This window comes from Sus scrofa, chromosome 8 (assembly GCF_000003025.6).
Source record: "Sus scrofa isolate TJ Tabasco breed Duroc chromosome 8, Sscrofa11.1, whole genome shotgun sequence".
Classification (NCBI taxonomy): domain Eukaryota; kingdom Metazoa; phylum Chordata; class Mammalia; order Artiodactyla; family Suidae; genus Sus; species Sus scrofa.
This window is the reverse complement of record NC_010450.4, coordinates 43753894-43766788: the sequence shown is the minus strand read 5'-3', so window position 1 is coordinate 43766788 and position 12895 is coordinate 43753894. Positions and strand designations below refer to the sequence as shown.

General features: G+C 40.5%; 1 protein-coding gene across 2 annotated transcripts in view; it reads left to right on the top strand.

Annotated features, from left to right (window-relative positions):
- KLHL2 (kelch like family member 2) overlaps positions 1-12895 on the top strand; it is a 121589-nt gene that overhangs the window by 104223 nt on the left and 4471 nt on the right. For both annotated transcript variants that reach the window (XM_005666650.3, XM_021101284.1), the window contains 3 exons: positions 10395-10592; positions 10959-11060; positions 12438-12566. In XM_005666650.3, the coding sequence (XP_005666707.1) occupies positions 10395-10592; positions 10959-11060; positions 12438-12566 (429 nt within the window). The remainder of the gene's footprint in view (positions 1-10394; positions 10593-10958; positions 11061-12437; positions 12567-12895) is intronic.

Below are 12895 nucleotides of genomic sequence, written 5' to 3'. Positions count from 1 at the left end.
TGCAGCATATGGAAGCTCCTAGACTAGGGGTTGAATTGGAGCTACAGCTGCTGGCCTACACCACAGACACAGCAACTTGGGATCCAAACTGCACCTACACCGCAGCTCAAGGCAGTGCTGGATCCTTAACCCACTGAGCAGGGCCAGGGATCGAACTCCTATCTTCATAAATATTAGTTGGGTTTGTTTCTGCTGAGCCACAAGGGGAACTCCAAAAATCTTTGATTAAAGTAGCTATATGGGTAAACAGTGATTCGAGAACCTTGATAACTCACGAGACGTTGATGGGGAGAGCTACTCTGTCTTCAACTTCACATATTTTTCTGATTCTCTAGTATAAGGTGGAGTAGCTAGTAATTTGCTAGATGTCTTCCTAGTTACCTTTGCTGAAGTGTTGAAAAAGGATTCTTTAGCTTGAGACCCTTAGTTATAAGAGATTCCTGACTTAGCAACAAGCTATATTACCTTCTTCCAAGCCATGTTGTCTTCTTTCAACATTTATTGAAATAGACCTTATTTAGCCAAAACTGCAGTCAGAAAAGGCAGTTTCACACTCTAAGGACTCTTCCTGGGACTCAGCCCTGGACGGATCTGTAATTCATAGCTCCCATGGCAAAATGAGTTCTGTGTAACTAATGGAACATTTCTATCATGATAGTATTTTAACACTATATCTTTGAGATTGTTTCATAATAGCATAGAGTTACCTCATTCTCTTAGAGCTGTGTAGGATTTTGAAGGGGGGGTCTGGATGTAGTATAATTTTTACTAGTTTTGAATTCAACATTAAAATGGTTTTTAATCTTATAAACAGTGCTACAGTGAATTCCTCATACATCATTATGTAGACATGCTAGTATATTTTAGTGGGATAAGACTCTAGAACTGGAATTAATGACTCAAACGGTACCAGAGGATATACCAATTATGACTTCCACTAACAGTAAAATACGAAGAACATACCCTGCAATGCCTTGTAATTAAATGTTTAGAATTTTACAATCTGGCGAGTGAAAAATGCTGTCTCAGCCACTTTGTACTTGTATTCTGAGGAAAATTAAACACGTTTCTGAATTGTCAGTTCATGCTTTGTGCCATTTTTTATACTGTTTTGTTGATTTGATATGTTATGGAAAGTAGCTTTTTTGTCTGTCATGTGCTGTGAAGTTTTCTTTGTATTAATTTTTTTATTTTTTGACTTGTGTTATTTTTGTGTAATTTTTGCCATGTGACAATATTAATTCTCTATCTCAAATTTTGTCTTTGGATTTAAGAATTTGTTTCTTGTATAGAAATGCCTTACTCAAAAATTATTTGTGTGAGTTCCCATCGTGGCGCAGTGGTTAACGAATCCGACTGAGAACCATGAGGTTGCGGGTTTGATCCCTGCCCTTGCTCAGTGGGTTAAGGATCCGGCGTTGCCATGAGCTGTGGTGTAGGTCGCAGACGCGGCTCAGATCCTGCGTTGCCGTGGCTCTGGCGTAGGCTGACAGCTACAGCTCCGATTGGACCCCTAGCTTGGGAACCTTCATGTGCCACGGGAGCGGCCCAAGAAATGGCAAAAAGACATAAAAAAAAAAATTATTTGTGTGTATAATAATATTTGTGTGTGTAATTCCCTAATATTAATATCATATATAACTGCTATGCCGTTAGCAAAATTAAGAAATTAGGGTTCTTAACCTACTGAGCCGCAATGGGAACTCCATATTTTTAGCTTTTTTATGGAACCCTTCATACTGGTGTCCATAGTAGCTCCACCAATTTACATTCCTACCAACTTTATGGGAGGGTTCCCTTTTCTCCACACCCTTTCCAGCATTTATTGTTTGTAAACTTTTTGATGATGGCCATTCTGACTGATGTGATATCTCATTGTGGTTTTGCTTTACATTTCTCTAATAATTAACAATGTTGAACATTTTTTCATGCCCTTTTTGGCCATCTGTATATCTTTGGAGAAATGTCTATTTAGGTCTTCTGCTCATTTTTTGATAGGGTTTTTTTTTTTTTTGATACTGAATTAAGGGAGCTGTTTGTATATTTTGGATATTAACATCTAGTCAGTCACATCCATTGCAAATATTTTTTCCCATTCTGTAGGTTTTGTTTTGTTTTATTTACAGTTTCCTTAGCTGTGCAAAAAAGCTTTTAATAAGTTTGATTAGATTCCGTTTGTTTATTTTTGCTTTTTTTTCCCTTGGGCAATTGATCTTACAAAATACTGCTACAGTTTATGTCTGAGAATGTTTTGCTTATGTTCTCTTTTAGGAGTTTTATGGTGTCATGTCTTACATTTATGTCTTTAAACCATTTTGAGTTTATTTTTGTATATGGTATGGGGGAGTGTTCTAATTTCATTGATTTATATGTGGCTGTCCAGCTTTCCCAACACCACTTGTTGAAGAGACTGTCTTTTCCTCATTGTGTTATCTTGCCTTCTTTGTCACAGATTAATCAACCGTAGTTGTGTAGGTTTATTTCTGGGTACTTTGTTCTGTTTCCATTGATCTGCATATCTGATTTTGTTTGATATCATGCTGTTTTGATTACCATAGCTTCGTAGTATTGTTTGAAGTTTGGAAGAGTTATGCCTTCAGCTTTCCTCCCCCTTCCCCCATACTTTGGCAATTCTGAGTCTTTTGTAGTTCTATATAAATTTTAGTATTATTTGTTCTAGTTCTGTGAAAAAATATCATGGGAGTTCTGATAAGGATTGCTTTAAATCTGTAGACTTATGACCATTTTAACAATATTGAGTCTTCCATTCCAAGAACATGGGATATCTTTACATTGCTTTGAATCATATTCATTTTCCTTTATCATGTTTTATGGTTTTCAGCCTATAAGTCATTCACCTCCTTAGTTTATTCCTAGTTTTGTTGTTTCTGTTTTTGTTTGGGGAAGGGCTTTAATACTATTATTTACGGATTTAGTCTTTTTAGGACTGTGCCTGTGGCATATGGAAGTTCCTGGGCTAGGGGTTAAATTAGAGCCAGAGCTACAGCAACGCCAAATCTGAGCTGTGTCTGCGACCTATACCACATCTCTTGGCAATGCCAGATCCTTAACCTGTTGAGTGGGCCAGGGATTGAACCTGTGTTTTCATGGATACTAGTCAGCTTCATTACCAGTGAGCCATAGTGGGACTCCTGATACAATTTTTTTTTTTTTTTTTTTTTTTGTCTTTTGTCTTTTCAGGGCCACACTCACTGCATATGGAGGTTCCCAGGATAGGGGTTGAATTGGAGCTACGGCTCCCAGTGTATGCCACAGCCACAGCAATACCAGATCCAAGCCACATTGGTGACCTATGTGTTGCTGAGCTCATGGCAACACAGGATCCTTAACCCACTAAGCAAGGCCAGGGATTGAACCCGAAACCTCATGGTTCCTAGTCGGATTGATTTCCACTGCAGTATAATGGGAACTCCCTGATGCAGTTTTAAGTGGGATTTTTTTTTTTTTTAACTTTCTCTTTCATTGTTTGTGCAAAGAAATGGGACATATTTCTTTTATATTAATCTTGTATCCTGCTGCCTTGCTGAATTTGGTTAGTTCTAATAGTTTTCATGTAGTCTTTAGGGTTTTCTATATACAATATCATGTCATCTGCAGATAAAGACAGTTTTACCTCTTTGCTTCCAATCTAGATACGTTTTATTTATTTTTCTTGTCTGATTGCTGTGGCTAGGACTTCCAATACAGTGTTGAGTAGAAGTGGCGAGAGTGGGCATCCTTGCCCTGTTCCAGAATTTTAGCGGGAAAACTTTCAGCTTTTCACTGTTGAGTATTATGTTGGCTGTGGGTTTGTCATAAGTTTTAATTACGTTAAAATATGTTTCCTATAGACCCACATTGGTGAGAGTTTTTGTCTTGAACGGATGTTAGATTTTATCAAATGCTTTTTCTAAGAGTTCCTGTTGTGGTGCAGCAGAAATGAATTCAACTAGTATCCATAAAGATACGGGTTTGATCCCTGCCTTCGCTCAATGGGTTAAGGATCCAGTGTTTCCATGAGCTGTGGTGTAGGTTGCAGATTCAGCTCGGATCCCAAGTTGCTGTGGCTGTGGTGTAGGCTGGCAGCTACAGCTCCGATTTGACCCCTAGCCTGGGAACCACCATATGCCATGGGTATGGCCCTAAAAACAAAACAAAACAAAAAGCTTTTCTCCATCTATTGAGGTGATCATGTGGTTTTTGTCTTTCCTTTTGTTAATGTGGTGGTTATAGCTTATTGATGGATTTGCCTATTGATGGGTTGCACCATCCTTGTGACCCCAAAATGAATCTAGCTTGATCATAGTGTATGATCCTTCCTATGTATTATTGAATTTGATTTGCTAATACTTTGTTGAGGATTTTGCATCTATATTTATCAGAGATACTGGCCTATACTTTTCTCTTTTTGTAGTGTCTTTGTCTAGTTTTGGTATCAGGGTAATGGTGGCCTTGTGAGATAAATTTGGGAATGCTCTTCAATTTTTTGAAATACTTTGAGAAGTACAGGTAAGCCTATCCTGACATTTTGTTTGCAGGGAGTTTGTTTTGTTTTAAACTATAGATTCTATTTCACTTTAAGTGATCAGTCTGTTCAAATAATCTGTTTCTTCTTGATTAAGTTTTAGCTAGCTATATGTTTCTAGAAACATCTGTTTTGTTTTTTGTTTTTTTAGGTTTTCCAGTTTGTTGCCGTACAACAATTTATGGTATTTTTTTTTTTTTTAATTCTGTGGTATTGGTTTTCATTTCTCCTTCCTTCCTTTCTTTTCTAATTTCTTCTTTTTGTTTCTCCTTTTGTGGTTTGCTGATTTTCTTTTGTATTATACTTGAGTTCCTTTCTGTTTGGATTTTGAGAATCTTTTGTATGTTTTTTATTTGTGGGTACACTGGTTTTCAAGTATGTTGATTATGAAATATCTTAGTGTGTGTCTGATTAATTTCATATTGTTTGGGATCCTCTGTCCTTCCTGTACCTGGATATCTATTTCTTTCTTAAATTTGGGAGGTTTTCAGCCATATCTTATTCATTTTTCAATCCCCTTCTCTCTTTTCTCCTTCTGGAACCTCTATTATGTGTTGGTTAGCATGCTTTATATTATCCTGTAGATCTTATAAGTTTCTTTTTTTTTTCTTTAATTTTTCTGTCTTTTGTTCTGAGTGGATGATTTCCATCATCCTGTCTTCTAGATCACTTATTCATTCTTCTTCATTATTTAGTGTGCTATCCTGGATTGTTTTTTGTCTCTGCAGTTGAGTTGTTTAGTTTTGCTTGGTTTTTATCTTTGTAAATTCTTCCTTGTTAGAGTGATCTGCATTTCTATCAATCTCTCAATTCAGCATTTATATTAATTTCCTTTTTCAAGTCAGGGTCTGGTACATTGTTCAGGTCTGCTTCATTGTTCTCTCAGAGGATTTCTCTTGTTATTTTAATTGACTGTAGTTCCTTTGGTTTCTCATTTTACTTGACTTTCTCTGACTCTATGTAAATTTAGGACCTAAGTTATCTATGTGGTCTTAAAGGAGTGTTTGTTTTTATGTGGAGTTGTCCTTCTTTAGACTGTATGAGTCCAGTATTTTTTGTGCTAGGGCTGTTTTTGGTCTTGTTGCCAGCCACGTCTTTCCTCAGACTGTGCTACCCGCTTATCCCCTTGCTAAGAGGGGGTGATTGGTATATTGTTCAGAGCCTACACTGGATGTGGGTGGAAACCTCCTCTTTGCTTGGTGATTGTCATGGCCCTGCTGAGTGGAGTCTGCTCCCCAGTTCTTGGAGTAGAAGCACTGAGGATCAGGTTTGTTATGTCCTCATTGCCCTTGCTGTATCCCAAAGGAGATGACTACTAAAATGAAGGAGGCCCATGTGGTCATGGTGAACCTATGTGCTACCCAGGCAGACATCTATGGTTTTGCCCAAAAGTGGCCCAAGGTTGTGTCCCTTCCTCCATTGTGCTCATCCCAGACCTAGTGCTGGATTCTGATGTGTGATGTGGAGTGGGCTGATGCTGAGGTCTGGGGCACTGAGGCTGTAGGAATCAAGGTCGTTGTGCTGCCACCCGGGACCTGGGCTTCCCCTGCTGCACTCCTCTCCCAGGACCTATCTGTATCCGATATGGCTCTAAGCTTCATTGTGGGGTGGGCAGAGCCAGAGCCCTCCAGCTGGAAGAGGAACCCTGTGTACTCCTCCCTAAAGACTGTCCCCACAAGACATACATTTCTGTGGCAGTACCGAGTGTGTATGCTGACAGTGTCAGCTGGGGCTTGACTTGCCCCTGAGGTGCCAGAGCTGCTAGTGAGCTCCTAGACCAGACCTCCCCTCACTGTGCATGCCCACAAAGTCTGCAGCAGCCAGACCTGCCCCTGGCGTGTGAACCCTGATAGTGGGCTCCAGGGTTCAGCCAGGACCCCACACCAGGTCCTACAAGCTGTCTCCATGCAGCTAGATCAAGTCCCCTCCTAGGGCTGACCTGCCCAAGATTCAGCATCTAGCTGTTTGTGTGCGTACTAGCATCCCAGCCCAGCATGCGTTTTGGACTGGGAAGTGTGGCAGGGTTGCAGCCATCAACTCCAGTCAGTCTTTGCCCTGATTGCTAGCAAGCGAGCACCTGCATACTCATTGTGAATAGAGTCTAGACACCTCTGAAACAGGCTGGGACCTGGGACCCTCTACTGGAGTGCTTGCATGTGGGCAAACATCTCAGAATACAAAGAAACTGTAATGGACAAAAAATAACTATACACATGGGCTGTTATGAACAATAGGATACAAAAAGGCCCAAACCCAACTGCTGCTTCTGGGATGATTGGAGCAAAAGCACATGATCCCTGCACATAGTACCACCAAGAGGATGGGCACACCACCTGAGCCACCCCTTAAGCCCAACCCACATGAACTCGCTTCATTTAAGGGACCACCTCTCCCTTCCTCAGAGAGCAAGCAAGGGAACCAGTTACTTTTTTTCACTCCTTTGTGCACAGGTGTCCCAGTAAAGCTTTGCCTGAATTCCTCATCTGGCCTCTTGTCATTTTCTCTCAACTAAAGAGTCCAAAACCCAGGTTTGTAACACCTCCAGCCCCTCTGTCTGTCCCAACTGACCTCCCAGCTGGCAAGGGGCTCCCCAGGGTGAGGGCCTGCCCATGTCTCTCCTTCACAGATCCCCCCCCAGGGGCTCTGGTCCCGTCCTGAATGCCTTTTCTTTTCCCATCCTACTTGATTACGTGGAGATCTTTGTTGCAGCTTTGGCTGTAAGGAGGTCTTTTACCAGTTTCTGGTTAGTCTTCTGTGAGAATTGTTCTGCATGTGAATGTGTTTCTGATGGATTTGTGGGGAAGGTGAGCGCCGTGTCCCCTACTCTACCATCCTGATCATGTTTTCTTAGTCTCTTCTGCTCTGTGACAGTTCCATAGTCTTTCCTTTTTTTCATGCCTTTGATTGTTTTGAAGAGCACTTGATCAGGTATTTTGAAGAATGTTTCTCAGTTTGGGTTTAATGTTTCATCATGATTAGATTGGTGTAATTATGATTGTTTCTGGTGATTTTAACCTTAGTAACTTGATTAAGGTAGTGTCTGCTAGGTTTCTCCCCTATAAAATAATTAGGTTTTAATAATATGACATTTTTAGTACTTTGCATTTTTATTTTTTATATTTATATAAAAAATCATCTGGACTTCATTTTGATATAGGAAATAAGATGTCAATTTTGTTTTTAATGATTAGCCAATTGTCCCAACATCTTCTATTGTCTAATCTATCTGTCTCCCCTCATTTTTCTTTTCTGGGTTTTTTGTTTTTCTTTCTTTTTTCTTTCCTTTTTTTTTTTTTTTTTCGGTCTTTTAAGGCTGTACCTACAGCATATGGAAGTTCCCAGGCTAGAGGTTGAATTGGAGCTGTAGCTGCCAGCCTACACCACAGTCACAGCAACAGGGGGTCCAGGCTGCATCTGCAACCTACACCACAGCTCATGGCAATGCCGGATCATTAACCCACTGAATGAGGCCAGGAATTAAACCCACATCCTCATGGATCCTAGTCGGATTCATTACCACTGAGCCACCACCGGAACTCTTGTCTCCCCTCATTTTGTTTTATTTTATTTTATTTTACTTTACTTATTTACTTATTCTGCCTTTTCGGTCTGCCCCCATGGCATATGGAGGTTCCCAGGCTAGGGGTCCAATCAGAGCTGTAGCCATTGGCCTACACCACAGCCACAGCAATGTCAGATCCGAGCCACGTCTGCGACCTATACCACAGCTCATGGCAATGCCAGATCCTTAATCCACTGAGCGAGGCCAGGGATTGAACCCAAGTCTTCATGGATGCTAGTCAGATTTATTTCCATTGAGCCACAACGGGAACTTCTCTCCCCTCATTTTATTTTTATTATTATTATTATTATTTTTTTTTTTTTTTTTTGTCTTTTTGCCTTTTCTAGGGCCGCTCCCATGGCACATGGAGGTTCCCAGGCTAGGGGGTCGATTTGGAGCCATAGCCACAAGCCTACACCAGAGCAACAGCAATGCAGGATCTGAGCCACATCTTCGACCTACACCACAGCTCACGGCAATGCCGGATCCTTAACCCACTGATCAAGGTCAGGGGTCGAACCTGCAATCTCCTTATTCCTAGTCAGATTCGTTAACCACTGCACCACGATGGGAACTCCTCTCCCATCATTTTAAATGTTGCCTTAACATATAGTAAATTTCTAAATTTACTGGGTTTTATCCTAAATTTTCTGTTCTGGTCCCTTGATTTATTTTGCCTCCTGCATCAAAACAGAACAGTTTTAATTACTATTCCTACTGATAGGACTCATGTCTTCTTTTATATCCTTCAGTAGATTTCTAACATTTTCTTCTGTGCTTCCTTGTGCTGCCTGCTGTGTCACTGCTCACTGGCCCCCAGGCCTCCCAGGAGATCTGCCACATTCCTTCCTGTTTTGGGTTCTCAGAAAATCTAATGGATACCCTGAATCGTTTGCTAGTTCACACTTAAATTGCCCATTGCTCACAGTTCTCTTAGCATACTCTGGGTTTTCCAGGATGTAACTTGAATATTCAGGTCCTGATTGAACCAGGGGCTGAAAAATCCTTCCTCTCTGACAGGGAGCTGCCAGCACAGGCCACTTCATTTGAACTGCAATCTCCATGCCATGTGGAGAACTGCACATCCATGTGTTTCTGGGGGGGCTAGGGCAGGGTGGGGGGAGGTAAAGAGGGTAAGACATTAGGGAGTAGTGGTGCATACTTAATTACCTTAAAGCATCATATGAAATTTGAGCTAGTCAAATACTTAGAGCTGTTAATTCCTGTTCTCGTAGTGGGATTCAAAGAACTGAGGCACAGGACCTGCCCTCCAGCTGGGGCAGTGACATCAACATTACAGAACTGAAGAACAACAAAATGCAAACAATTTAGAGCAATGATATTATAAACTGTATAAGATTTATTAACCTTAAAATAGGTGTTATTTGCTTTAGGGGTTCATAAGTTAACAGTAATCCTTTCAGGATTAGTGGTTCTGGGAAGCTCATAAAGAAGGTGGAATTTTCTCTGGGGCTTGCAACTCTAAGAGGAGCTTCTCAGCAGGACAGCAGCATGAAAAAGCTCAGGAAAGTGAAAAGGTGGTAGAAACCCAGAGTCTGCAGTCTAGTTTCTCTGTCCAGGGATCCCCTAGCATCTATTAGCATAGAGACCACCAGACTTTTTCTTAAAGGTCCAGAGAGTATTTGTGGCTTTGGAAGTTATATGTGGTCTCTGTCGCAACTACTCAAGGGCTGCTATAGTCAAAAGCTGCTGTAGACACTATGAATGGCTTGGACTGTGTTCCAATAAAACTTTCTATTTATGGACACTGAAATTTTAATTTTATGTGTCATGAAATATTCTTTTTCTCTTGATTGCTTTTCAACCATTTAAAAGTGTAAAAACCATTCTTAACTCAATGAGGTTCTACGAAAATAGCCTGCAGGCTATAACTTACCAGCCCCTGATTTAGCCCACTAACATGATAAACTGGGAGCACATTATGCAAATTAAGTATAAACATATGGAGTAGAAGGTCCAGAATTGAAAGCCATGGGAGATATGTAGAGGTTCAGGTAGTTGGAAAATACTGGCTTCTTGTTTAAGTCTGTAAATAAGTATTTGAAAAAGCCAAGAGTCAAAATAGTACTTCAGCCCATGCCTCTGCATTTTTCAGTAGTAGAAAGCACAGTTTAGTCATTATATATTCTTGCTAATTAATAGCATTACTTAGGACCTGTTCAGCCTGGCTTCTCCCAAGGGGAACTTATATTCTGGCAACAGCTGTAGACTTACTGGAGTGCAGTCTTGAGAAGGTGGTAGTGGTTGGTTGCATATGCATCATTAACGGTTGTATTTACTTTTCAGGGATGGTCTATATGGCTGGACTTGTTTTTGCTGTTGGTGGCTTTAACGGTTCCTTGAGGGTCCGCACTGTGGATTCCTATGACCCTGTGAAAGATCAGTGGACCAGCGTTGCTAACATGCGGGACCGAAGAAGCACTCTGGGGGCCGCTGTGTTGAATGGACTGTTATATGCTGTGGGAGGCTTCGACGGGAGTACAGGCAATTTCCTTTTATCTTTTCTACACTACTGTGAGGACAAGCACAGCAATCATGTTTATGGTAAAAATTAGGAGACGTGTGAGCATTCTAGCAGGCATTATGAAGATAAGTTTAAAATTCCCATCCAGAATTCCTTTAAATGACATTAAGAGTGCTGAGTATGTACATTTTCTCTCATGCTTCAGTATCAGTCATCTTCCCAAGTTTAAAAAGCCAATAAATGTCAGCAGCCAGGGTAGGAGCTCTTCCTCTTTATCAGGCAGTTGGATTTTTAGCCCAATTGAATGTAGCTGAAGTATTTCTCCTAATAATACATATAAGGAGCCTGAGGAGGAGGTGGAGCCCATTGTGCCTTTTTCCTTACAGGGCTGTCCTCCGTGGAAGCATACAACATCAAGTCTAACGAGTGGTTCCACGTGGCCCCCATGAACACAAGGAGGAGCAGCGTGGGTGTTGGCGTGGTTGGAGGTGCGCATGGCTTCCTGGTGGCCAGGAATGGTTCTTCCAGTAACCTACACACCAGTGTTCTAAATGGGCAAGCAAATGATCATTTAAAAAGGGAAAACAGTGGTTATCGTAAAATGTTAGTTATCCTTTTTTAAAAAAAATCAGTTTGTCTATATAAACTAACCTATATAAGGAACACCTGCCCTCTGGCATGCCTCTCTCTTTCTTCCTCTCCTCCCTCCTTCTCCCCACCTCTCTTCCTCTCCCTCCCTCTCTTTCTCTCTTCCACCTCCTTCTCTCCCTCTCTCTCTCTCTCCCTCCCTCTCTCTCCCTCTCTTTCCCCTCTGTCTCTCCCTCTCCCTTTCTCCCCCTCCTCTCTCCCTCTCTCCTCCTTCCTCCGGCCCTTCATCTCTATTAACAGATCTTAATACAGCCCTATGGGGAACAAACCAGATGGCATGAACATGAAATTTTACATGTAGAGAAGCAGTTGTTTAACATTTAAGGGATGAGTTTCCATAGTTATTTATTTATATCCTACTTTGTCCCCCAACAGAGTTTAAGGAAGGCTGTAAGTATGATTTTTTTTTTTTTCTTATTTGAGAAAATTTCTGGGTTCCCACTGCCTTCCCCATGGTGGGTATAATCCTCTGCGCTTTTTTAAACAGCTTTATTGAGATGGAATTCACACATCATACAATTCACTCATTCAAAGTGTGCATGTATCACAACAATTCATTTTAGGACATTTTTATTACACCAGAAAGCAGCCCTACTCTCCTAGCCATCACCCCCATCCTTGCAGCCCTTGACAAACACTACTCCACTTTTCTGTCTCTACATAAATTTTCCACTTATGGACATTTCATATTAATGAAACCACTCAGTATGTGGTCCTTTGTGACTGGCTTCTTTGACTTGGTATAATGTTTTCAAGGTTCACTCATGTTGTACCATCTGCCAGTACCTAATTTCTTTTTATTGCCAAATCATATTCCATTGTGTACTAGTACTAACTCTTGATTTAACTTTTTTTTCAATTTACCAAGACAACTGATATTTAATTTGGTTTTCCGGGATGTTGTTGACCTAAGAAGTAGTGTTATCCAAAGGTATAATTAGTGTACTTTCTGTTCTGTCAGTCAGATTATTGATGAAAGTGTTAAATTAAGATCATATATATCCTGCAGATCTTTATAGTAGGATTTGTAACTCCACCCATTGTCACCATTAGATTTTAATAGTTCGTAAAACTCATAAAAATCAGTAATGCTTTAAAGGGAAGCCCTGCTTTATGTTTTAAAGGGAAACTCTGCTACCATGGAGGAAAATTTATTATTTTCTGACTTGAAAAATAGCACTTTATGAATTCGGTTCTCTTTGTGATTCCATGTTTAGGTCTGCTCTACGCTGTAGGGGGTTATGATGGAGCTTCACGCCAGTGTCTCAGCACAGTAGAATGCTACAATGCTACAGCGAATGAGTGGACCTATATAGCGGAAATGAGCACCAGGCGAAGTGGAGCAGGTGACTAGGAACCTCATTCCACAATTGAAGCACGAAAAGGATGGAAAAAAATTAAACAAGTGAAATGATGACACCTCTTTATATTAGCAGAAAATATATACTGATTCTAGTGACACTGTTAAAATGTGTGTTGAATTATGTAGGTAAAATGATAGGTAGCTGCACTTAAATTTCACTTTGTAAAATCCCTAAAGTGCTGTATTAAAGGCGTCTTCTCTGTTTCATTTAATTATATTGTTTGGCATTACTTTAAGGTTTTTGTTTTTAGTGCTTATTGGAGAATCAACTCTCTTCATATCCATTCGTTACAAATTTTGTGTTTTACTACT